General features: G+C 43.8%; 1 protein-coding gene across 4 annotated transcripts; it reads right to left on the bottom strand.

The window, feature by feature from the left end:
• Positions 1 to 65: 65 nt before the first annotated feature.
• Positions 66 to 27,027, bottom strand: LOC120028127 (transcriptional repressor NF-X1-like). Of its 4 annotated transcripts, none has more exons than XM_038973321.1 (24): positions 26,786 to 27,024; positions 25,051 to 26,070; positions 24,531 to 24,692; positions 24,036 to 24,113; positions 17,289 to 17,394; positions 17,082 to 17,153; positions 15,057 to 15,196; positions 14,814 to 14,913; positions 14,415 to 14,626; positions 14,237 to 14,334; positions 10,832 to 10,862; positions 10,607 to 10,689; positions 10,306 to 10,414; positions 9,793 to 9,912; positions 9,488 to 9,567; positions 9,095 to 9,325; positions 8,736 to 8,809; positions 8,478 to 8,576; positions 8,315 to 8,356; positions 7,053 to 7,151; positions 5,891 to 5,957; positions 5,047 to 5,192; positions 4,730 to 4,837; positions 66 to 460 (listed from the first exon to the last, which is right to left on the bottom strand). In XM_038973321.1, exons 1-24 carry the CDS (start codon positions 26,805 to 26,807, stop codon positions 385 to 387), a joined length of 3,375 nt encoding a protein of 1,124 aa, XP_038829249.1. In that variant the 5' UTR covers positions 26,808 to 27,024; the 3' UTR covers positions 66 to 384. The 4 variants fall into 4 exon arrangements, 3 of the variants coding, with proteins under 3 accessions (XP_038829249.1, XP_038829248.1, XP_038829250.1); XM_038973320.1 differs by having other exon boundaries at positions 8,478 to 8,606; XM_038973322.1 differs by lacking the exon at positions 66 to 460 and having other exon boundaries at positions 4,726 to 4,837; positions 26,786 to 27,025.
• Positions 27,028 to 27,085: the final 58 nt, after the last annotated feature.

A 27,085-nucleotide genomic window follows, 5' to 3' on the forward strand; every position in this document is an offset into this window, starting at 1 on the left:
TTTTATAGCATTTGTAACAATGTCAATATAGGTTATCTGCATTATATTGGTAAGTAAAGTATCCACACCATTGAAAACTTGCTTTATTTGAAATAAGATACGGCATGTCCCCTCATAGAATACAACAATTGCACTTTGAGAACTAGGGAAAATTGTTAACTATTCAAATGCAATCCATGATTATTTTGAAAGTCTGGAGATTTGCTCATGGCATTTAAACACTTTTTACTTGGTTACAAAACTAAAATAGTATTGCAGTGATATTTTCTCTTGAAGGCAAACAACAAATGAGGTGAGATGGCATTACAGATTTCAGACCATCTTGGAGCAGCAGATACATTATTTCGTATTATTACGTCGAGGTTTGCTTGTTTTGGGCCTTTATTAATCCTGGACATCGAAGTAGTCGATCGCCGGCTCTTCTTTGACTGCCTTGGACCAGCTGCTCACACCATCAGTCCTGATGACAAAAACAGAACCACAGTTAACTAGCTGTAGCTGGATAGTTACAAGTCATTGGGACATTGAGAGCCTACAAACTAAGGTCCAATTCGGGCCTATGTCCTCAGTTCCAATTTAGGCCTGTGTGTGTGTGTGAGGAGTCTTTCAGTTTAGTATTAGACTTAAAACCAATCATCCAGCGATCATACACTGTTTACCAGGGGGCAGGGCTACCGACGTTAAGGCTAATCTGAAGATGGTGCTGAAACTGGCGAGTGTAGAGAGTATAGGGATATTGTTATCCACGTCGGCACCAACGATGTTAGGATGAAACAGTCAGAGGTCACCAAGCGCAACATAGCTTCAGCGTGTAAATCAGCTAGAAAGATGTGTTGGCATCGAAATAATTGTATCTGGCCCCCTCCCAGTTAGTGGGATTGATTAGCTCTACAGCAGAGTCTCACAACTCATCGTTGGTTGAAAACTGTTTTCTGCCCCTCCCAAAAGATAGAATTGGTAGAATTCTAGATAATTAGCCCTCTTTCTGGGACTCACCCACAAACAGGACCAAGCCTGCCCTGTTGAGGAGTGACGGACTCCATCCTAGATGGAGGGGTGCGCTCATCTTATCTACGAACATAGACAGGGCTAACTCCCCTAGCTCCACAATGAGATAGGGTGCAGGCCAGGCAGCAAGCTGTTAGCAACCCTGCCAGCTTAGTGAAGTCTGCCACTAGCACAGTCAGTGTAGTCAGCTCAGCTATCCCCATTGAGACCGTGTCTGCCTCGATCTAGGTTGGGCAAAACTAAACATGGCGGTGTTCGCTTTAGCAATCTCACTGGAATAAAGACCTCCTCCATTCCAGCCATTATTGAAAGAGATTGTGATACCTCACATCTCAAAATAGGGCTACTTAATGTTAGATCCCTCACTTCCAAGGCAGTTATAGTCAATTAACTAATCACTGATCATAATCTTGATGTGATTGGCCTGATGAATTTACTGTGTTAAATGAGGCCTCACCTCCTGGTTACACTAGTGACCATATCCCCCGCGCAACCTGCAAAGGCGGAGGTGTTGCTAACATTTATGATAGCAAATTTCAATTTACAAAAAAATAAAATAAGATGTTTTCGTCGTTCGAGCTTCTAGTCATGAAATCCATGCAGCCTACTCAATCACTTTTCATAGCTACTGTTTACAGGCCTCCTGGGCATATACAGCGTTCCTCACGGAGTTCCTATCGGACCTTGTAGTCATGGCAGATAATATTCCAATTTTTGGTGACTTCAATATTCACATGGAAAAGTCCACAGACCCACTCCAAAAGGCTTTCGGAGCCATCAACGACTCAGTGGGTTTTGCCCAACATGTCTCCGGACCTACTCACTGCCACAGTCATACTTCTGGACCTAGTTTTGTCCCGTGGAATAAATGTTGTGGATCTTAATGTTTTTCCTCATAATCCTGGACTATCAGACCACCATTTTATTACGTTTGCAATCTCAAAAAATAATCTGATCAGACCCCAACCAAGGATCATCAAAAGTTGTGCTATAAATTCTCAGACAACCCAAAGATTCCTAGATGCCCTTCCAGACTCCCTCCGCCTACCCAAGGATGTCAGAGTACAAAAATCAGTTAACCAACTGAGGAAATCAATTTAACCTTGCGCAATATCCTAGATGCAGTCACACCCCTAAAAACAAAAAGCATTTGTCATAAGAAACTAGCTCCCTGGTATACAGAAAATACCCGAGCTCTGAAGCAAGCTTCCAGAAAATTGGAACGGAAATGGCGCTACACCAAACTGTAAGTCTTCAGACTAGCTTGGAAAGACAGTGGGCCTTCACTGCTGCTCGATCATCCTATTTTTCCAACTTAATTGAGGAAAATAAGAACAATCCAAAATTTATTTTTGATACTGTCGCAAAGCTAACTAAAAAGCAGCATTCCCCAAGAGGGGATGGCTTTCACTTCAGCAGTGATAAATTCATGAACTTCTTTGAGGAAAAGATCATGATCTTTAGAAAGCAAATGACAGAATCCTCTTTAAATCTGCGTATTCCTCCAAAGCTCAGTTGTCCTGAGTGTGCACAACTCTTGACACATTGATGAAAATAATCATGGCCTCAACCTTCAAGCTGCATACTGGACCCTATTCCAACTAAACTACTGAAAGAGCTGCTTCCTGTGCTTGACCCTCCTATGTTGAACATAATAAACGGCTCTCTATTCACCGGATGTCTACCAAACTCACTAAAAGTGGCAGTAATGAAGCCTCTCTTGAAAAAGCCAAACATTGACCCAGAAAATAAAAATAACTCAAATCGGCCTATATCGAATCCTCTCAATTAAAAAAAAAGCTGTTGCGCGGCAACTCACTGCCTTCCTGAAGACAAACAATGTATACGAAACGCTTCAGTCTGGTTTTAGACCCCATCATAGCACTGAGACTGCACTTGTGAAGGTGGTAAATAACCTTTTAATGGCGTCAGACCGAGGCTCTGCATCTGTCCTCATGCCCCTAGACCTTAGTGCTGCTTTTGATACCATCAATCACCACATTCTTTTGGAGAAATTGGAAACCCAAATTGGTCTACACGGACAGTTCTGGCTTGGTTTAGATCTTATCCGTCGGAAAGATATCAGTTTGTCTCTGTGGATGGTTTGTCCACTGTCAAATCAACTGTAAATGTCAGTGTTCCTCAAGGTTCCGTTTTAGGACCACTATTGTTTTCACTAAATATTTTACCTCTTGGTGATGTCATTCGGAAACAATGTTAACTTTCACTGCTATGCGGATGACACACAACTGTACATTTCGATGAAACATGGTGAAGCCCCAAAATTGCCCTCCCTGGAACCCTGTGTTTCAGACATAAGGAAGTGGATGGCTGCAAATGTTCTACTTCTAAACTCAGACAAAACAGAGATGCTTGTTCTAGGTCCCAAGAAACAAAGATCTTCTGTTGAATCTGACAATGAATTTTGATGGTTGTACAGTCGTCTCAAATAAAACTGTGAAGGACCTCGGCGTTACTCTGTACCCTGAGCTCTCTTTTGACGAACATATCAAGACTGTTTCAAGGACAGCTTTTTTCCATCTCTAACATTCCAAAAATCAGAAACTTTGTCCAAAAATGATGCAGAAAAATGTATCCATCTAGGATAGACTACTGCAATGCTCTACTTTCCGGCTACCCGGATAAAGCACTAAATAAACTTCAGTTAGTGCTAAACACGGCTGCTAGAATCTTGACAAGAACCCCAAAAATGTATCATATTACTCCAGTGCTAGCCTCTCTACACTGGCTTCCCTGTTAAGGCAAGGGCTGATTTCAAGGTGTTACTGCTAACCTACAAAGCATTACATGGGCTTGCTCCTACCTATCTTTCTGATTTAGTCCTGCCGTACATACCTACAAGTACGCTACGGTCACAAGACGCAGACCTCCTTACTGTCCCTAGAATTTCTAAGTAAACAGCTGGAGGCAGGGCTTTCTCCTATAGAGCTCCATTTTTATGGAATGGTCTGCCTATCCATGTGAGAGACGCAGACTCGGTCTCAACCTTTAAGTCTTTACTGAAGACTCATCTCTTCAGTGGGTCATATGATTGAGTGTAGTCTGTCCCAGGAGTGTGAAGGTGAAAGGAAGGGCACTGGCGCGACGAACCGCCCTTGCCGTCTCTGCCTGGCCGGTTCCCCTCTCTCCACTGGGATTCTCTGCCTCTAACCCTATTACAGGGGCTGAGTCACTGGCTTACTGGTGCTCTTCTATGCCGTCCCTAGGAGGGGTGCGTCACTTGAGTGGGTTGAGTCACTGACGTGATCTTCCTGTCCAGGTTGGTGCCCCCCCTTGGGTTGTGCCGTGGTGGAGATCTTTGTGGGCTATATTTCGGCCTTGTCTCAGAATATGAAAAGCCAACTGACATTTTCTTCCGAGGTGCTGACTGACACCCTCGACAACCACTGTGATTATTATTATTTGACCCTGCTGATCATCTATGAACATTTGAACATCTTGGCCATGTTCTGTTATAATCTCCTCCCGGCACAGCCAGAAGAGGACTGGCCACCCCTCATAGCCTGGTTCCTCTCTAGGTTTCTTCCTAGGTTCTGGCCTTTCTAGGGAGTTTTTCCTAGCCACCGTGCTTCTACACCTGCATTGCTTGCTGTTTGGGCTTTTAGGCTGGGTACAGCACTTTGACATCAGCTGATGTAAGAAGGGCTTTATAAATAAATTTGATTGATTTCATTGTGTGAGTGCAAAGATGCATGCCTACTTGCTGCTATGTTGCTTGATATGGGCAATGGGTGGGGGAGCCCTTGAGACCCCTGTATCTCTCTCTATCAGGGATGTCAGGGTTGAGTTAGGACAGGCAGACTTCCCCCTGCACACAGGAAAAAGTACAGTTACAGCATATCCTCAGAATAGCAGAGGCACAGCACTGTCTGAATTGTTCACAATACACATCCCTTCATACAAAATATACCCAGTTGATACTGTTGCACAGACAGTAATTACAAAGTATTTTTAAAGCTACAACATGCATCTATTTTGAGATTGTCATAGATTGTAACGCGCATGTGGAGGCGTTACCTGATGGCGGTGATAACCACGTTGCGTTTGGGCTCGCTGTCGTAGCTCACGCTCTCTACGTTGTAGACCTCAGCCAGCTCGTGGACTATCTTCCTGTGCTCTCTGTTCATGGGGGGGAAGCAATGGCTCCTCTTGGACTGTTTACCCTGAAAACGGGTTACACACACACACACACGTCACTCAAGACTTCATGTTTCCACTATGAAAGATTGTTCCGAGTTACCATTTGACTTGAGGTTTAAATAAATGTTGTCTTAATAAACATCGAAAGCTACCAGAGCTGATTCACTGGACATTATGTTGACTAAAGTAGTATTTTCCAATGTTCAGAACCAAAAGGAATAACCAACGACAAATAGAATCTTTAGCGAACATCATCAATACCCATCGTAATAGCCAAGGACATTCAAATATTTCAAGACTTTCCTGCACTCCTTCAACTAAGGGGACCAGAAGATTTTAGCTAAATGCAGACTACGCAAACTGAAGGTCCTCTAGTAAGCTGGTAGTGGTTTAGGGAAACCCAGTCATGTATAGGGAAATGCTGGCCCTGTATAAAGTATTTAAATCCAAAACCATCTCATCTAACTGCTCTTAAATAATACACACTGTACTCAATTTAAGTGGTGGGTGACATTTCATGCCAAAGAGGCGTGTGTTTATTCTTGTCCCTGTGCTTTAATTCTGTGTTAAATTCACCCCATCTGTGTTCAAAATGGCAACCTATTCCCCATTTAGTGCACTACTTTTGACCAGGACCCATAGGGCTCTGTTCAAAAGTAGTGCACTATTATAGGGAATAGGGTGTTATTCTGCACACAACCTAAGTCTATTGGTCCCTTACCTTGCTGGCCAACTCAACCAGATTCTTGATCTCCTCTTCAACCTCACTGACAAACTTCAGATCTTTTCTAAATTTGGAAAAATAAGAAATACGTTATGTGGTGGTAAAGCATTGGAGAAGGTGGAAAGTTAAGTTCCTCGGCGTACACATCACGAACAAACTGTAATGGTTCACCCACACAGACAGCGTGGTGAAGGCGCGCTCTTCACAACAGCGCCTCTTCAACCTCAGGAGGCTGAAGAAATTTGGCTCGTCACCAAAAATATAAACTTTTACAGATGCACAAATCAAGAGCATCCTGTCGGGCTGTATCACCGCCTGGTACGGCAACTGCTCCGCCCACAACCGTAAGGCTCTCCAGAGGGTAGTGAGGTCTGCACAACACATCACCGGGGGGGCAAACTACCTGCCCTCCAGGACACCTACAGCACCCAATGCCACAGGAAGGCCAAAAAGATCATCAAGGACAACAACCACCCGAGCCACTGCCTGTTCACCCCGCTATCATCCAGAAGGCGAGGTCAGTACAGGTGCATCAAAGCTGGGACAGAGATACTGAAAAACAGCTTCTACCTCAAGGCCATCAGACTGTTAAACAGCCATCACTAACACAGTGGCTGCTGCCAACATACTGACTCAACTCCAGCCACTTTAATAATTAAAAATTGGATGTAATAAATGTATCACTAGTCACAATGCCGCTTTATATAATGTTTACATACTCTACTCATCTCATATGTATATAATGTACTCTATATCATCTACTGCATCTTGCCTATGCCGCACCATCGCTCATCCATATATTTATATGTACATATTCTTATTCATTCCTTTACACTTCTGTGTATAAGGTAGTTGTGAAATTGTTAGATATTACTGCACGGTCGGAACTAGAAGCACAAGCATTTCGGTACACTCGCATTAACATCTGCTAACCATGTGTATGTGACCAATAGAATTTGATTTGATTTAAAGACGAATCATCAATGAAATGTGAAAATGGTGTCTCAAAGGGCACCGGTAGTGGCTCGAAGTACATCGGTGCCATCAATTAGCCTTCAAATTGGGAAATATTATCCCCATAACATGCACACGAAGACAAAAATATCTGAGAACATTCTTGGCATGCATTGATAATACATTACATGTATTGGTACACCACCTGGCATCTACTCGGAGGCTGTCACTATAAGTGGAGGAGGAGGTGCGGATGTTGAAGGGGTCCACTGAAGGGTAAATCTGCAGGGCCACAGCCAATCGCCTGTCAGGACACATACACACGACTAAACATGGGCAGACACTAAGGTCCACTGATCTAAAGACTAGAACAGGAAAAAGCTCTGATGTTGACTGCACATTTTAAGAAAACAAAATCAATTCGACAGCCTAAAGCAAAGTGCTATCAAGTGGCTGTCTGTGTGTGCAGGGCTCCAGACTAACATTTTCAGTTGGTGGCACCAGCACACGGTTTGGTCACACCAAGTTTCCCCCCCCACAGCGTTAAGCAATAGGAAAAAAATGTGTAATCACTTTATAAAGTCATTCACAGTGCTTTAGATGGTATGATAGAATACTGAGATGTTAGGCTATTCAATAAATAAGTTGTTTCATCTAACATGTCCAAGAATCCGGTGATTGTCATGAATTGTGGGTTGACAATAGGGTATTGTTATATTTTACTCTTAAAATATGACTCCAGAATGTTGTTGTTCAATAGAGATGAATTCACCTTCTTTATGTGAACTAAAACCATATGCTAAGTATTTTGGGGCCAATTCACCACGAGGAAGTGAAAACTCTTAACGCATTAGATCGCTAACACTAAATATAATACCCAGTGCTAGTAGCCATTTATTAAATCTATCAGTAGGTCAAGGTAATGTCCTAAACTTTATTTTGCAATTGTAGCCTACTACCCTATGCACTCGCAAGGGCCGATGCGCATTCCACTTTCGCACGCTTCGTATCGCAAAGCCATATCAAATTTATTGCGATCGGTTGTAAAATAGTCTATTTGACAGTTTCAACAGTAGTTGCTTCCAAAGCCGTGTTTTTCCAGCAATTGGATTATTTACATTTTATTCCCGAAGCGCACAACGCACAGAGAGAGAGAGATCGGCTCACTCATCACAGCAGCAGGCCCTAGTGAATCATGCACATGGGCTTGGCAGACACTTGCATTACAGGAATCATAAGGATAAAGCACTTTACTGTTTGACCAAATCATGTTCTCAGGCAGCAAAAATGTTGTTTTGAAACTTTTGAGTCAGGTGACCATGTAATGAATGTTAAGCTTGCGCCGATGCGACCAGTTAAGAATTTTAACTCGTACAGCCAAGTCAAAGGGTCGCAAAATGCGACTAAAATGGTTGCAGTCTGGAGCCCTGCTGTGTGCGAGCGCACAACAGCTGTGCAAAAACTGACCTGTTCCTTTCCAGTGCAGCACACCCTTCGTCACACTCCAACCTGAGACGGAACACACAGAGACATTAAAATAAGCTGGAAACGGTACACTCATATTTTGTACAAGGTGAATAACTATGTTGTGTATGCTATAAGCTTTGAGTCCGGTTTGGTCCCATCTTACTTGGTCTGTTTCATCTCCTTCTTAGTGATGAGACCGATGTCTACAGAGTCACCCAGCTGCATGTCAGACAGCTTACTGGCCATGGCAATGGCTGCATACCTACAGCACAGGGACACATACTGGGAACCACTGTTTGGCACCGCATGCACAGTCAAGTTCGGAAAAGTGAGCATGGAATTGGTGAAAACTCTGGTTTAGAGCACGCATTTAAGGTAGTTGTTTGATTCTACTGTAACATAAGGACACACGCGCGCACACCTCTGATGGGCACTGGCTGCCTCCGTGCACACTACCGTTTCCTTTCTCCGGCCGCAGTCACACTGTAGCGCCACCTGTGGGGCAGACGTGGAAACTGACATGAAACCCTGGCCACAAGAAGAAGACTGCTGCAGTCCAACACGGCTGCCTGTATCTCCACGTCTGACCCATGTGTCCGAGTATTTGAAGAGCTACGGTCATTTCGGGGGAAATTCTCCATATGTTTACTGTCAGAATGTCACCCTAAATGTAGTGCAGTCTCTCTATAGCACAGGTGCCACATTATTTATTTAATTAGCCTTTATTTAACCAGGATAAAATCCCTCGAGTCAGTTTGTTGAACATTTCGCTTTTTGTACCTTGGCAGTGCAGGTTTTACGCGGGCAACTGGTGCCCTTGTGGCAAGGGGCGTTGCAGGGGTGGCCACAGTCAGCGCGGGGCAGCACACAGGGCTGGCGGCAGGCGCCCTCGGCCAGACATTCTCCCCTGTGGCAGATGCGGCGGCAGCGGTGGAGGTCACACAGCAGCACCTTGTTGCAGGTCAGACCACAGGAGATGTCCTGCAGGTGGCACGGAATGTTGCTCCTTCGCTGCGGGGGAAGAGAAGGCTTTAGTGAAGTATCCCAAATAGCACCATATTCCCTATATAGTACACTACAGGGAATAGGGTGCCATTTAGGACACACACTATGCTTTCAAATGGAAGCCGGTTGAAGATTAGATAGCCAATAGGCTAATATCAGGAAAGTTACCTCATGCTTTCCCATGCACCACTTCTGAGTGAGGTAAGTACAGGGTGGGCACTTCTCCTCACTGTGGCAATTATGGAACACTGAGGACATAAACAGACAGTATGAGATGAGACCGAAGAATAAACATTCTCAGGCACTATAAAAAGAAAAGTTTTATATAAAACTATATAAAAATATATATATAGTGCCTTGGTCAAAAGTAGTGCACCAAATAGGAATGCAGCTCGTAAGAGATGTCATGACTTGCAGTCTTCCAGGTGAATTGTAGTGATTTCTTTGGTTCTAGAGGTAGCTCGATTCTTTACCTTGATGGTCACACTTGTGCCTCCTGGTACACAGGTTCTTACACTCTAAGGGCTTGGTGCCACAGGCGATTGGGGGGAACAGGACAGTCCCCCCACAGTGGCACGCCAGCTCATCAAAACCTACACACAGGAAACAGGCAGGCAATCAGAGGGACGTGACAACCGGTCTGGCATGTTACTTAGCTAATGGGGCCATGTGATCTCAACGATCAAGACACAGCATACTGTACACACATGTCAATAGGAGACTAAGTGAAAATTAAGTGGAAGTTAAGATTCACCCTCAAAAGTCCACCGGTATAGTAAATGGACTTCCTACCTTGTGAAATAGGATGTGCTCTAGACTTAAGCAAGATAAGATATGGTGAGGAACATTGCCATTTGAACCACAAAGAATCGCAAAGCCTGGATAAAATGACTCAATTGACTTTGGCGTCTGTGCATCTGCTGGCATGTCAACATCTGTTGGCAGTGCCACTGGGAGCAGCACTGGGAACTTTGACTGGAACTCACTGGTTTGCCAGCAGGGTTGGCAGTTCCCACGGTGACAGAACTCTTGGCAGCGGTGGAGGCCACAGTTGAGCTTGTAGCCACAGACCAGAGAGCATGTGTGTTCTGCACCCTATGGGGCGGGGGGGGGGACACGACATATGTCAGTGTGACACCAGCTAGATAGTAGGCAGGCACATCTGGATGCCCTCAATTCATTCCTAATAACTACTACCAAATTCATTCAGGTAACTAGTGTATGACTTTTACTTCCTGACTGTGTTCTTTACAAACTGGGTGCCACACACTGCTTTCTGTCACTCACCACACAGCACAGCTCGCCACATTTGTGTCGGCCACAGGAGCGCTTCTTGAGGCAGCGCTTCTCACAGGTAAAAATCAGTCCATCTACAATTGGGAGGAAGGAAAGAGATGAAATAAGAGGACATTATGACAATGGATGAGGCACTTAAGTACAAGACAAATCTACTTTTAGTAAGTACAGTGGCTACACCCCCCCCCCCCCCCCCAAGAATGAAAAAAATCCTACCTTCATTCTGGATGGTTGCACAGGGAACATCCTGAAAACAAAGAGAGTTGGTCTTCAGGGGTGCTCTTTGATAGAACAGAATTACACCTCCATTTGCAACAGTGAGCAATCTATACATAACTATTGAAATTGGCGCTGGAGGTGGCTCCCGTTTTACAGTCCCTTAACCAATTGTGCGTGTTTTTTCACGTTATTTGTAACTTATTTTGTACATAATGTTCCTGCCACCGTGTCTTATGACCGAAAAGAGCATGTAGATATCAGGACAGCGATTACTCACCCACCGTACTGGAGGAATACTTTTTCTTTAACGAGTCGACGGGAAGGATTTACTTCAGACGCCCGACAAGAACCTCATCCCCGTCAATAGCAGGAGAGACAGAGATATCGGGGACGAAGGTCCGGGTGCCTTGTAAGAATCCGGCAGCGAGCGGGTAATCTCCCTTTACCATCGGTCCTATTAGCCAACGTACAATCAATGGAAATTAAAATAGACAAACTACGATCACGTATATCCTACCAACGGGACATTAAAAACGGTAATATCTTATGTTTCACGGAGTCGTGGCTGAACGACGACATTAATAAAATACAGCTGGCGGGTTTTAAGCTTTTTCGGCAGGATAGAACAGCGGCCTCTGGTAAGACAAGAGGTGGCAGTCTATGTATATTGTAACAGCTGGTGCACTAATCTAAGGAAGTCTCGAGGTTTTGTTCACCTGAGGTAAAGTATCTCATAAGCTGTAGACCACACTATTTACCAAGAGAGTTTTCATCTATATTCTTGAAAGCTGTCTATTTACCACCACAAACTGATGCTGGCACTAAGACCACACTCAATGAGCTGTATATGGCCATAAGCAAACAGGAAAATGCTCATCCAGAGATGGCGCTCCTTGTGGCCGGGGACTTTAATGCAGGTAAATTTAAATCAGTTTTACCTCATTTCTACCAGCATGTTAAATGTGCAACCAGAGAAAAAAAAAACGAAAAAAAAAAAACTCTAGACCACCTTTACTCCACACAGAGACACATACAAACTCTCTCTCGCCCTCCATTTGGCAAATCTAACCATACTTCTATCCTCCTGATTCCTGCTTACAAGCAAAAACTAAAGCAGGAAGCACCAGTGACTCGGTCAATAAGAAAGTGGTCAGATGAAGCAGATGCTATGCTACAGGACTGTTTTGCTAGCACAGACTAAAATATTCAGGGATTCTTCCGATGGCATTGCGGAGTACACATCAGTCACTGGCTTCATCAATAAGTGCATCGATGACATTGTCGCCACAGTGACCGTACGGCCATACCCAAACTAGAAGTCATGGATTACAGGCAACATTCGCACTGAGCTAAAGGAGCGGGACTAACCCGGCAGCTTATAAGAAATCCCGCTATGCCCTTCCGACGAACCATCAAACAGGCAAAGGGTCAATACAGGACTAAGATCGAATCGTACTACAGCGGCTCCGACACTTGTCGGATGTGGCTGGGCTTGCTAACTATTACAGACTACAAAGGGAAGCACAGTCGCGAGCTGCCCAGTGACACAAGCCTACCAGATGAGCTAAATTACTTCTATGCTCGCTTCTAGGAAAGTAACACTGAAACACGCATGAGAGCATCAGCTGTTCCGGACGACTGTGTGATCACGCTCTCTGTAGCCGATGTGAGCAAGACCTTTAAACAGGTCAACATTCACAAGGCCGCAGGGCCAGACGGATTACCAGGACGTGCACTCCGAGCATGCGCTGACCAACTGGCAATTGTCTTCACTGACACTTTCCACCTGTCCCTGACGGAGTCTGTAATACCAACATGCAGACCTCCATAGTGTCTGTGCCCAAGAACACTAAGGTAACCTGCCTAAATGAGTACCGACCCGTAGCACTCACATCTGTAGCCATGAAGTGCTTTGAAAGGCTGGTCATGGCTCACATCAACACCATTATCCCAGAAACCCTAGACCCACACCCAATTTGCATACCGCCCCAACAGATCCACAGATGATGCAATCTATTGCACTCCAAGCTGCCCTTTCCCACCTGGACAAAAGGAACACCTATGTGAGAATGCTATTCATTGACTACAGCTCAGCGTTCAACACCATAGTGCCCTCAAAGCACATCACTAAGCTAAGGATCCTGGGACTAAACACCTCCCTCTGCAACTGGATCCTGGACTTCCTGACGGGCTGCCCCAGGTGGTAAGGGAAGGTAACACATCCGCCACGCTGATCCTCAACACAGGGGGCCCTCAGGGGTACGTGCTCAGTCCCCTCCTTGTACTCCCTGTTCACTCATGACTGCATGGCCAGGCACGACTCCAACACCATCATTAAGTTTGCTGATGACACAATAGTGGTAGGCCTGATCACTGACAATGATGAGACAGCCTATAGGGAGGTGGTCAGAGACCTGGCCGTGTGGTGTCAGGACAACAACCTCTCCCTCAACATGATCAAGACAAAGGAGTTGATTGTGTACCACAGGATAAAGACTGAGAATGGGGACGTGCTCATTGACGGGGCTGTAGTGGAGCAGGTTGAGAGCTTCAAGTTCCTTGATGTTCACATCACCAACAAACTAACATGGTCTAAGCACATTAAGACAGTCGTGAAGAGGGCACAACAAAACCTATTCCCCCTCAGGAGACTGAAAAGATTTGGCATGGGGTCCTAAGATCCTCAAAAGGTTCTACGGCTGCACCATCAAGAGCATCCTGACTGGTTGCATCACTGCCTGGTATGGCAACTGCTCGGCCTCCGACCGCAAAGCACTACAGAGGGTGGTGCGTATGGCCCAGTACATCACCGGGGCCAAGCTTCCTGCCATCCAGGACCTCTATACCAGGCTGTGTCAGAGGAAAGCCCTAAAAAAATGTCAAAGACTCCAGCCACCCTAGTCATTGACTGTTCTCTTCTACCTCACAGCAAGCAGTAATGGAGCGCCAAGTCCAAAAGCTTCTTCACAGCTTCTACCCCCAAGCCATAAGACTCATGAACAGCTAATCAAAGGGTTACCCAGACCCCTCTTTTACACTGCTGCTACTCTGTTTATTATCTATGTATAGTCACTTTAACTCTACCTACATGTACATATTACTTCAATTACCTCGACTAACCGGTGCCCCCGCACTTCAACTCTGTACCAGTACCCCCTGCATATAGCCTAACTATTGTTATTTTACTGCTGTTTAATTATTTGTTACATTTATTTTTTCTTAAAACTTCGTAAAGCATTGTTGGTTAAGGGCTTGTAAGTAAGCGTTTCACTGTAAGGTCTACACCGGTTGTATTTGGTGCATGTGACAAATACAAATTTGATTACATTAGAAGACTTGCCCTCACGATACAAGCATGATACAAACACCATAGATGTACAGCACTCCTTTTTGGGGACTAACATTGATCTTAGAGCCACATCTGCATTTGATGGTGGAGGTGAGTGAGCAGGGGCCACAGCAGCCCTCGTGGCACAGCTTCTCACAGATGTGGATGGTCTCTGTAATGACATGGGGGAACAAGTCAACACATTTAAATCCCATAGAGAGATCACACATGTGGACACACTGTCGGTCTTACCGTTGGATCCACAGGGCAGGGGCTTGTTGCAGGTCTTGCCACAGGAAGGGATGGGGTCAGAGCAGCTGCGGCGCTCAGGGTAGCCCAGCAGCTTGGCCAAGGCCGTCTGTCCACAGGGGCAACTCCTCACCAGCCTGGGGGAGCGTGGGCACGGCTGGCACGGCCCACGGTGGCACACCTGCTTGCATCGGTGGGCCTCACAGTCCAACAACCTGGGAGCGAGAAAATATTGCAAATCAGAAAAATCAATCAATAATATACAAGGCATGATTGGAGCAAGGAAAAGGATGCTCCGCAAATCTGGCTAAGACATTACTGACTAATCTTCAGGCGGAAATAAATCATATTCTCACAGTAGCAAACTACAAAGTTGTTTTCTATCTGCTGGTTAGAACTTACTTGCCACATGGTTGCTGACAGGAGAAGTGTCCTGAGCCGTCAAAGCAGTCGTTATCCGTCCCACACAGCACCTCCCGAGAGACAACACCACAGTAGCACACTGCAACAGCACGTCAGCAAGTCAAAGGTTAAGAAAAACAGGAGACTGCATCAGTGTAACGCATTACCATAGCTAAGACATTGAGACCAGGACAAAGTCATTACAATTTTTTATATTATGCGGAACTTCTTGTAGTATCTCACCCTGCTGGACCTGTAGTTGGCACGGCTGGCACAGTCCGCTGTGGCACGCCTGGGTACAGGTGTGTTCGGTACAGTTGAGGATCAAGTCACACTGCTTGTCACAGTGGATGGCAGTGGCCTGGCCACACCGCATTGGCTGACTGCAGAGAGAAGTATGGATGTGTTTTACTGTGAGTGGGGGTGGGCTGAGGTGCAAAGTTTTTCCTATACCAATTGTTAAACATTAGTAATAGTGACACAGAAATGACAAACATTTGGCAGCCTAAGTTAAGGTACAGTTGAAGTCTGAAGTTTACATACACTTAGGTTGGAGTCATTAAAACTCGTTTTTCAACCACTCCAAATTTCTTGTTAACAAACTGTAGTTTTTGCAAGTCGGTTAGGACATCTACTTTGTGCATGACAAGTAATTTTTCCAACAATTGTTTACAGACACATTATTTCACTTATAATTCACTGTATCAGAATTCCAGTGAGTCAGAAGTTTACATACACTAAGTTGACTGTGCCTTTAAACAGCTTGGAAAATTCCAGAAAATTATGTCATGGCTTTAGAAGCTTCTGATAGGCTAATTGACATCATTTGAGTCAATTGGAGGTGTACCTGTGGATTTATTTCACGGCCTACCTTCAAACTCAGTGCCTCTTTGCTTGACATCATGGGAAAATCAAAAGATATCAGCCAAGACCTCAGAAAATAAATTGTAGACCTCCACAAGTCTGGTTCATCCCTGGGACCAATTTCCAAACGCCTGAAGGTACCACGTTCATCTGTACAAACAATAGTACGCAAGTATAAACACCATGGGACCATGCAGCCATCATACCGCTCAGGAAGGAGACGCGTTCTGTCTCCTAGAGATGAACGTACTTTGGTGCGATAAGTGCAAATCAATCCCAGAACAGCAAAGGACCTTGTGAAGATGCTGGAGGAAACAGGTACAAAAGGTATCTATATTCACAGTGAAATGAGTCCTATATCGACATAACCTGGAAGGCCGCTCAGCAAGGAAGAAGCCACTGCTCCAAAACCGCCATAACAAAGCCAGACTACGGTTTGCAACTGCACATGGGAACAAAGATCGTACTTTTGGGAGAAATATCCTCTGGTCTGATGAAACAAAAATGGCCAAAAAGACCATCGTTATCTTTGGGGGAATAAAGGGGATGCTTGCAAGCCGAAGAACACCATCCCAACCGTGAAGCACGGGGGAAACAGCATCATGTTGTGGGGGTGCATTGCTGCAGGAGGGACTGGTGCAATTCACACCATGAGGTAAGAAAATGATGTGGATATATTGAAGCAACATTTAAAGACATCAGTCAGGACGTTAAAGCTTGGTCGCAAATGGGTCTTCCAAATGGACAATGACCCCAAGCATACTTCCAAAGTTGTGGCAAAATGGCTTAAGGACAACAAAGTCAAGGTATTGGAGTGGCCAACAAAGCCCTGACCTCAATCCTATAGAACATTTGTGGGCAGAACTGAAAAAGCCTGTGCGAGCAAGGAGGCCTACAAACCTGACTCAGTTACACCAGCTCTGTCAGGAGGAATGGGCCAAAATTCACCCAACATATTGTGGGAAGGCTGTGGAAGGCTACCTGAAACGTTTGACCTAAGTTAAACAACTTAAAGGCAATGCTACCAAATACTAATTGAGTGTATGTAAACTTCTGACCCACTGGGAATGTGATGAAAGAAATAAAAGCTGAAATAAATAATTCTCTATTATTGACATTTCACATTCTTAAACAAAGTGGTGATCTTAACTGACATAAATAAGAGGGAATTTTTACATGGATTAAATGTCAGGAATTATGAAAAACTGAGTATAAATGTATTTGGCTAAAGTGTATGTAAACTTCCGACTTCAACTGTATGTAAATAAACAATGGGTTAGTACGATGTAGACATTTGTCTAAGTCCCAAAAGGCACCCTATTCCCTATATAGTGCACTACTTTGACCAGATCCCTATGGGCCCATTTTGGGACGCAAACATTAGGTCAAGAGGATATACAGTACCTGGTTCTTCCACAGATGCAGGCTTTGGTGACAAAGGCAGGACACTGTGGACAAGGCCCGGGGTGACACAAGCTGCAGAGACAACCACAGAGGAGACACAATCAAGACAACCACTTCATGTTGTTGAACTACAGATTGTTATGTGGTGGTGGGATGAGGTTTGTTATGTATGAGTTGGGTTGAGGTATGGGTTGGGTTGTGTCTCACATGTTACAGGGGTGCTTGCAGTCCGCTCCGCTCCTCTTCTTCCCACACATATCTCCACAGCTGTGTGGGATCTCGCTACGCTGGAACTCCGGGTTGGTCACTTTGCCTGTCAATCACACCAGAATAAGGAAACACAGTACAGAGAAAGAACTCTGGAAAAGGAAATTGATTTCTACTACTTGTTTATTTTATCAGGTCAGTGTCATTGAGATGATTAAACTTTATTCGTTTTGTACCATGGCATTGTTGAATACTCGTGATTGTCTTGAAGGGCATTCTAAAGCAGTGTTTCAACTGGTTTTGCTTTGGGACCCAAATTGAACAACGTCGTCCAAGTCATGAACCAATATATTCGCATTGCGAAAAATAATCACCAATATACAATCTGGAAAACTATTTTTAATACTGTATTGATATTAGATGTAGCAATTATAAAACAAGGGACCAACATTCCCACCTCTAATTGTCAATAAATACATTTTGCCCATATTCTTGATGAAGAATGTATATAAAAAAAATTAAAAACTCACTGGTATGAGACCACTAAATCAACCAAAATAGCACTACTAATAGCTCTATTTAAAATAGATTTTTTTCTGAGATTAAATTACACATAAAAAAAAATGTAAGTTCATGATCTTTTCTACACACTTTCTACCTGGTTTAAATAGTTTAAGTTCAGACTGGAGAAGTTGTTAATATTTATTATTATTTTTACTTAGACACCTGCGACCCATTCAAAACCTCACTTGGGTCGCAACCCACAAGTTCAGAACCGCTGTTCGAGAGCATGCATTATTTCCTTGTAATGCACGGTATAATTCAATGGCTATGAAGTGCACTCAAAATGTTCTATGTTAGAGCAGCTTTTGAAAAGCTAAAGTTGAATATAAAACATTCATTGTTGAATTTGATTTTTATAATGTCAAGCTGATGGTGGTTTGCTAAACTAGCAAGTCTGTTTGGTTACCAAGGCAACTATTATTGTAGCTATCTAGTAAACTTGCAAGCTACTTCAGTGGATGTTGAACACATTTCTAATATGTTAAATCATAGCCTGGTATAAAATGTAAACGGTCTCTGGAAAATAATGCAACTCCATGGAAGATGCAACTCCACGCATTAGCCACTGTATTATACCGTGCATTATAGGGAATTACACAACGGGTGGTTCTAATCCTGAATGCTGATTGGTTAAAGACCTCATTCCAGCCAGTGTCTATTCAACATATTACCACCAGCTAAATCTATGACGTTAAAATTACTATTTAATCTGTTCCATCTGACTGTGCAATCCACGGTCTCATCAGCCCAACCAGGCAATTTATAAACTTGATCCCCACTATAAAAAAGTATCTAGACATTCTTACATTTCTTTTAGACTAACATTTAGTTTTCAACAGCGGAGATTTGTAGAAACCTTGCGGTCGGTCTCTACGACATTTGAATCATTGTTTCAACATTCAAATTCAATCCCCAGCTGTTCCATAGTAATGAACGCATCAGGAGTTGGGATGAGACCGGCAGACAGCATTTCTCAGCCAGTCAAAATCATGAATCAGCTGGCATCATTTTTATGGATATATACAAAGAAATGTCAATTGAAAAAAAGGTGAAACGAAATACATCCAGTTTGCAGTCTTTCCAGCTTCAGTTTGAAGTGATTGTGTTAGCTGTGTTGTTGGCTAGCTCCTTTGAACAACAGTGTCCTGACGGAAGAGCACATTTTCTATGCCAGGCAAAAATCGCACCTCATTAGCTCATTGTTATGGATGTATCAAAATAAATGTCTCTAGAAAACAGCTTGAACAAATGCAAATGCAGCTACTTTGCTGTTATTCTGGCTGCACTTTTTGACGTGACTAAGTTAGCTACAGTTGGCTAGCTAGAAAGCAAGGGATAAGAACATTGCCAGTCAGTATGGCAATGGAACATTTGGAACGAACGTTACAGAACAAAAAGACTGCACGACTGGGTTACGTCTCTAGCAACCGAACTGATAGAACGAACAACCAGTTGGCTTGGGTTGCAACTAGGGCTGTGGAGGTCACAAAATTGTCAGCCGGTGATTGTCAAGCAAATAACTGTTGGTCTCATGGTAATTTACCATTAACATAAACACATTTAGCATCTCCTGGCTTCCACACATTTTAAAAAGTAATAAATCCATGTAATATAGCCTAGGTCCTGATGTGCCAAATGGCTGTGGGAAACACTATTTAATTTAGCAGATAAGATTTGTTTACAATTCCATGGCATTATTTTAGTATGAAGAATACAATTGAACAAAGCAGAAAAAATCTACATTTTCTCCAAAGAATTTGAGGGAGTGCGCACATGTGTCTATTCTGTGTGGAGCAAAGAAATAGGTACTCCTATAATGCTTAATTTAGAGTTAACTTTAGTTGTTCTACAAACGTACAAAAGTTGTTCTACTAAGCTCTGCTTAGTTTTTTGCGCAGGCTGTACACACGCCAATTGTCTCTCATTCACAATTTGACAAGCACTTGATAATGACTTGAATTTCCCGGCGGCATTCCCTTTGTGGCCGTAATCGGGGACGCAACTGGGCGCTGACGAAAACAAGATGAGTAGGCCTAACGAACAGCAAGAGCACTAGCCTATGTCAATCTACTATCCCCCACAGTACAAAAGTCGACCTATTCTATTCTGTACGAGAAATAAATATTCCAAACAGTCTGGGACAGTTGATGGATGCGATAGATCCCAAATTAATACAACCACTAGCATGGAAAAAATACGTTTTTAGGCAATGTGGCTGACGCAACAGATCAGAATGTTTAGCTTAAAATGTTCATAGCCTAATAGTTATTTCTTCACATTATAAGCGCAGTAATGGGCACATAATAGTAAGCGCGAATGTTCCATTAGCGGAAAACACCATTACCAAAAGTGACCGCAAATGCAATTATGCATGTAATGCGTAATGCTTTTATTATAAAGGTGAATTTTTATGGTGAAAATGATCTTCCCCAAACTTGAAACTCACGTACTGCTTATACAGTGGCAAAAAAAGTACGTGAACCCTTTGGAATTACCTGGATTACTGCATAAATGTGTCATAGATGAAGATCAAATCAAATTAAGTCACAATAGACAGTGTGCTTCAACTAATAACAATTCTTGTATTTTTCTTGTATATATTGAATACACAATTTAAACATTCACAGTGTAGGTTGGAAAAAGCATGTGAACCCCTAGGCTAATGACTTCTCCAAAAAGCTAATTGGAGTCAAGAGTCAGCTAACCTGGAGTCCAACCAATGAGACGCGATTGGAGATTTTGGTTAGAGCTTCCATGCCTAAAAAAAACCAAAAAACACAAAATTTGAGTTTGCGATTCACAAGAAGCATTGCCTGATGTGAACCATGCCTCGAACAAAAGACATCTCAGAAGACCTAAGATTAATAATTGTTGTCTTGCATAAAGCTGGACAGGGTTACAAAAGTATTTCTAAAAGCCTTGATGTTCATCAGTCCATGAAATTGTCTATAAATGGAGAAAGTTCAGTACTGTTGCTACTCTCCCTAGGAGTGGCCGTCCTGCAAAGATGACTGCAAGAGCACAGAGCAGAATGCTCGAAGAGGTTAAGAAGAATCCTAGAGTATCAGATAAAGACTTAGAAATCTCTGGAACATGCCAACATCTCTGTTGACGAGTCTACGATACGTAAAACACTGAACGAGAATGGTGTTCATGGTAGGACACCACGGAAGAAGCCACTGCTGTCCCCCAAAAAACATTGCTGCACGTCTGAAGTTCACAAAAGAGCACCTGGCTAAAATATTCTGTGGACAGATGAAACTAAAGTATAGTTGTTTGGAAGGAACACACAACACTATGTGATAGTTGTGATACAAACCTTATTAAAACATATAGGCCTATGGGCTAGGCAACATGAGGCGTCCGAAAAGTTGATTTAATCTGGTATTTACATATACTAAATAATGTGACATTTGTTTCGATTTAGAATGGACCATTATCATGCACCTGTATCGAAACAGGGGCAGCGGGAAAAAACAGGTAATCTATGCACTTAGAGTTGAAGTCAGAAGTTTACATACACTTAGGTTGGAGTCATTAAAACTAGTTTTTCAACCACTCCACAAATTTCTTGTCAACAAACTATAGTTTTGGCAAGTCGGTTAGGACATCTACTTTGTGCATGACAAGTAATTTTTCCAACAATTGTTTACAGATTAGTTCACTTATAATTCACCTTATCACAATTCCAGTGGGTCAGAAGTTTACATACACTAAGTTGACTGTGCCTTTAAACAGGTTGGAAAATTCCCAAAAATTATGTCATGGCTTTAGAAGCTTCTGATTGGCTAATTGACATCATTTGAGTCAATTTGAGGTGTACCTGTGGATTTATTTCACGGCCTACCTTCAAACTCAGCACCTCTTTGCTTGACATCATGGGAAAATCAAAAGATATCAGCCCCAAAATTTTAGACCTCCACAAGTCTGGTTCATCCTTGGGAGCCTTTTCCAAATGCCTGAAGGTACAACGTTCATATGTACAAACAATTGTACGCAAGTATAAACACCATGGGACCATGCAGCCATCATACCGCTCAGGAAGGAGACACGTTCTGTCTCCTAGAGATGAACATACTTTGGTGCGAAAAGTGCAAATCAATCCCAGAACAACAGCAAAGGACCTTGTGAAGATGCTGGAGGAAACAGGTACAAAAGTATCTATATCCACAGTATAACGAGTCCTATATCGACATAACCTAAAAGGCTGCTCAGCAAGAAAGAAACCACTGCTCCAAAACCACCATAAAAAAGCCAGATTACGGTTTGCAACTGCACATGGTGACAAAGATCGTACTTTTTGGAGAAATGTCCTCTGGTCTGATGAAACAAAAATAGAACTGTTTGGCCATAATGACCATTGTTATGTTTGGAGGAAAAAGGGGGAGGCTTGCAAGCTGAAGAACACCATCCCAACCGTGAAGCACGGGGGAAACAGCATCATGTTGTGGGGGTGCTTTGCTGCAGGAGGTGCTGGTGCACTTCACAAAATAGATGGCATCATGAGGCAGGAACATTATGTGGATATATTGAAGCAACATCTCAAGACATCAGTCAGGAAGTTAAAGCTTGGTCGCAAATGGGTCTTCCAAATGGACAAAGCAAACTTCCAAAGTTGTGGCAAAATGGCTTAAGGACAACAAAGTCAAGGTATTGGAGTGGCTATCACAAAGCCCTGACCTCAATCCCATAGAAAATGTGTGGGCAGAACTGAAAAAGCGTGTGTAAGCAAGGAGGCCTACAAACCTGACTCCTTTACACCAGCTCTGTCAGGAGGAATGGGCCAGAATTCACCCAACTTATTGTGGAAAGCTTGTGGAAGGCTACCCGAAACATTTGACCCAAGTTAAACCATTTAAAAGGCAATGCTACCAAATACTAATTGAGTGCATGTAAACTTCTGACCCATTGGGAATGAGGTGAAAGAAATAAAACCTGAAATAAATCATTCTCTCCACTATTATTCTGACATTTCACATTCTTAAAATAAAGTGGTGATTCTAACTGACTTAAGACAGGGAATTTTTACTAGGATTAAATGTCAGGAATTGTGAAAAACTGAGTTTAAATGCATTTGGCTAAGGTATATGTAAACTTCCGACTTCAACTATAAATAGCAAATGGAGGACGCTTTGGCGGCAGGTAGCCTAGTGGTTAGAGAGTTGGGCCAGTAACCAAAAGGTTGCTTGATCGAATCCCCGAGCTGACAAGGTAAAGATCTGTCGTTCTGCCTCTGAGCAAGGCAGTGTTCCCCTGGCGCAGAAGACATGGATGTCGATTAAGACAGGCCCCCGCACCTCTCTGATTGATGGGTTGGGTTAAATGCGGAAGACATTTCAGTTGAAGGCATTCAAATTGCACAACTGACTAGGTAACCTCCTTTCCCGCATGGTTTATTTTCATGCCAGCCAGGTAGCCTATACTCCTGTTGTAAATATAAGCAACGTGCTTAATATTAGGAAAGTTGAGAAATATATATAGTAAGCCTAGCCTATAGAAAGCTGATGGGATCCTCTTTTTATTGGCGCCCATCACTCTTGTTTTCTCCCACAATTGCATAGCCTATAGAAATGTTGCGCAACATGAGCTCTCATGAAGTGTTTGATTAGAATTTTGGTTTCCTTTGCATTGATGTCAGATTGATTAGAGTGGACAATACAGTGCTGAGTACCAGGCAGTTAGCATGCTTGGTAGGCTACTAATGACCATCAGCAGCATAAGAGCTTGGAGAAGCCTAACTACTGTGACTAATCGGTCACGTGGAGGCGGTCATACGGTCACCGCAACACCCCTAGTTGCAACAAGTGTTGGGACTATAGCTTGTGAAAGGATGGAAAAAGTATGAATAATATATCAAAATAACATTTAATGAAAATCTGTCAATCATTATTTGAATATGTTGGTAACCCGTTGTATAAAAGTGATAATGCCCTCAAAGCCAGAGTTTGGAGGATAAATTAGCACGGTTTGCCGGGCCTCGACGATCTCGGGCCTTATCACTTAAATAATGCATGCTCTAGAATGCCTTTCAAGCCAATGCGAAACGAGTCATTCGTTATTTTCCATAGAACGCATAACCCCTTGTTGATTATCCCTTACATTATGCGCAAAGCATCTCAATGAGCGAGAAAGACTAGGGATGCACTACTGTCTGGGAATAATGGCTATTAGCTAATCACTTACCACAGAAGCACTTGTAGGTGTTTGGGGGTTGGAAGACAACATTCTGACAAGCTGGACACCTCCATCCATCATTTGTTTCTGCAAATTAGAGCAAAAACGTGTATATCACATATAGCATCCTTCACAGATCTCTTTAAGAATGATGGTTGTCCACAATATGTGCAATACATCTTAAATAAAGTTATAATCTACAATATATTGTGACATTGTTAGTACAGAAGTAACAGCGCACATTAGCTGCAATTAAGATAATAGAAGGCCACTGCAATTAGGATAAGGTCACTGGGGCCACATTTTTGCTACAGTGGATATTGTAGCCTCATCTGTCGTGCAGAATTTGCACTCATGTATTGTCTGGGTGGAACAGCAATGTGCTATCTATGGAGGACTATTGTGTTAAAACTCATGAATAGATGCACAGCTGAATGAGTCACTGCTGGGCAGTGCTTAAATTGCACACGTGTCTGCCTGTTTGTCTGTCTGTGTTCGGCCTACCGTCTGCCTGTGAGGCTGGGGAGCGGGCCCACTTCTTGATGCAGTTGAGATGGAATACATGGAAGCAGCTGAGACAGCTCCAGACAGGTGCCATCACCCTGATCACCTCACAGCACACCATGCACTCATACTTCTCCTCGGACAGCTGCTCAATCAGGCAACCTGGACAGAGATGGAGAGAGTCACTAGACTCCAAAACAACCAGCATCAGTCCAGGAGGGTCAGAGCCAGAGTGGACCATAACCATAACTGGAGTGGTCTTAATAATGATGGTTCAATCCCAAATGGCATCCTATTCCCTATATATAGTGCACTACTTTTGATCATGGCTCATAGGGCTTTGGTTAAAAGTAGTGCACTATGTAGGGAAAAGGGTGCCATTTGGAACATACAATGAACATGATAACTACTCTCAGAGCAAACTCGAACACAAATGACTGATCTAATAAAATAAATCAGATTTTCTTTTAGCTTAGTGTTTTCATTTGGTTATTTTTTTTCTGTGAAACTGCCCTCTCACCTGTCTGTGTCTCCTTGCTCTTGTTGGGCATGTTGTCCCCCCTCTTCTGCCCAGGCCTGTAGTCATAGTTGGGTGTTCTCCTCTGGCCTCTGTCCTGCAGGGGGGTGCATTTCCCCTGACCCCTCCAGTTGGGCTTTTCTTCAGTGCTGGGGCCCAGTTTGTCATGATGGGCAGGGAGGACGTCTCTGCCGCTGGCTCCCCTTTCAGGCTCCTTCCTCTCCTGGGGATATTCTTTGATCGGCCCCTGGCTTCGCTTTGGCTCTTGGAATTTCTTTCGAGGGTCAACATGGGGTTTCCTGTCCTCGGTCCTACCGCCTTTACGGTTTCTGGTTCCCATTTCTAATGATCGGGTTTCTTCTCTGGGCTCAACCGGATCCCAGCGTCCTCCCCCTCCTCCTGTAGCATGGTTTTCCTGGTTCTCCTGCTTGTCCAGAGAGTGAGGAGGTCCTTTAGAGCTCCTCTCTCCTCTCCGTGGCTCCTGGCTGAACCTCCGGGGCTTTTTAGGCCGGGTGTCCTGGTGGTCTTCGTGGGCAGGCCCCACCTCTCCCCCCCGGCCCCCAGGGTCTCGACGCCAGCTAGGCCCGTCAATGGGGGGTCCCCTCTCCATGTGGCGTGGTCCAGGCATGTAGCCTCCACCACCACCAACCAGTCCATGGTGGCCCCCAGGTATGCCAAGGGGCCCAGTGCCAATTTCAACCCCAGGCCTATTCCACCTCGGATTCCGGCCCCTTGAGCCCCGGCCACCCGACCCACAACTTCCATTACCCCCTCTTCCTCGACCCCTCTGTACATCCTCTCTGTGGTGGGGAGGAGGATGGAAATTTACTAGGACATTGTCATGGACATGAGATGATTTGACCCCATGGTGAAAATGGTCTTGCTGCTGCTGCGGCAGTGGGACATAATCATTAGGACTACTCCAGGTACGGTTGTGGTCCACTCTGGCTCGACCCCTCCTGGACTGGTGTTGGTTATGTTTCTGTCGTGATGAAGGCCCATCTGGATTCAAATCCAGAGAGTCTACATATGAAAAGACATAACCTACGTGTTACTGAGTGGCTTAACATGAGTAGCAACCACTGTGTTAACAAATTTGACAGGCAGCAAGTATATCCTTGACACGTGACTCCAAAGACAAGGCGTTTATGTTGACATCTTCGTTCGCCTCGTCTTTGGAGTCGTGTCAAGGATCTGAGTATGACAGATCACCTCTTCTGGACTTTGATACTAGAGCACGTCATCTAGTTAGTTAGGCTTAGTCAACTATCATCACATAAGTAGGCAACACCGTTCACTATTTGTTAGAGGTTCTCACTGGCTTTCTTTAGACAAGCAAGAGCATAGCCATTGCTAAAAGTCCGCATGAGTCCACCAGTACCTAGCCTAGGCTATGTAGCTAACTAGCTAGCCAGCCAGCTTCTCAAGCTAAAGTTAAATGAACACGCGTCTAACAGTGTGGCCACACTGACAACCAAAGACTAGCGAAATGAGTCACTGAGTGAGAGAATTTGTCTCTGTCCGCTAGTTAACGTAACGTTAGTTAAGCTAATGCCGAGTGCAATTTCACAACTGCGCTCAAAACAAACCCTGTAATTTGACTTCGATATGATTTAGCTAAATAGCATGCGAGCTAACTAAAGGGTTAACGTTAGCTATTCTCTTTAAAACTAAAAGGAGCAAGCTAGCTAGCCATCAAGCCAAGTTAGCTGCTAGCTAGCCTAACGTTACTTCTTACCTGTGACTGAGCACTCAGCCATTCAACCCCAGCTGATGTAGTTGGCAGTGGCTCACGTTCTTCTCCCACGCGAAGGTTTTTACAGTTGTTGGGAGATTAAATGCCACTGTTTGCATTTATTATTCCCACAATGAAACATAATAACACGTATCCTCTTTCTACATAATTGCCATCTCTTGCCTTGTAGTTGGCACGAGCCCCGACGATTGTTCCAGATCCTGCAAAGGGGTTTGAAGTTATGTCAACCAACTTTATTGAGACTCACAGGCAGGACTGCTTGGAATAACCAGCAGGGGGACC

Source organism: Salvelinus namaycush, chromosome 33 (assembly GCF_016432855.1).
Source record: "Salvelinus namaycush isolate Seneca chromosome 33, SaNama_1.0, whole genome shotgun sequence".
NCBI lineage: Eukaryota > Metazoa > Chordata > Actinopteri > Salmoniformes > Salmonidae > Salvelinus > Salvelinus namaycush.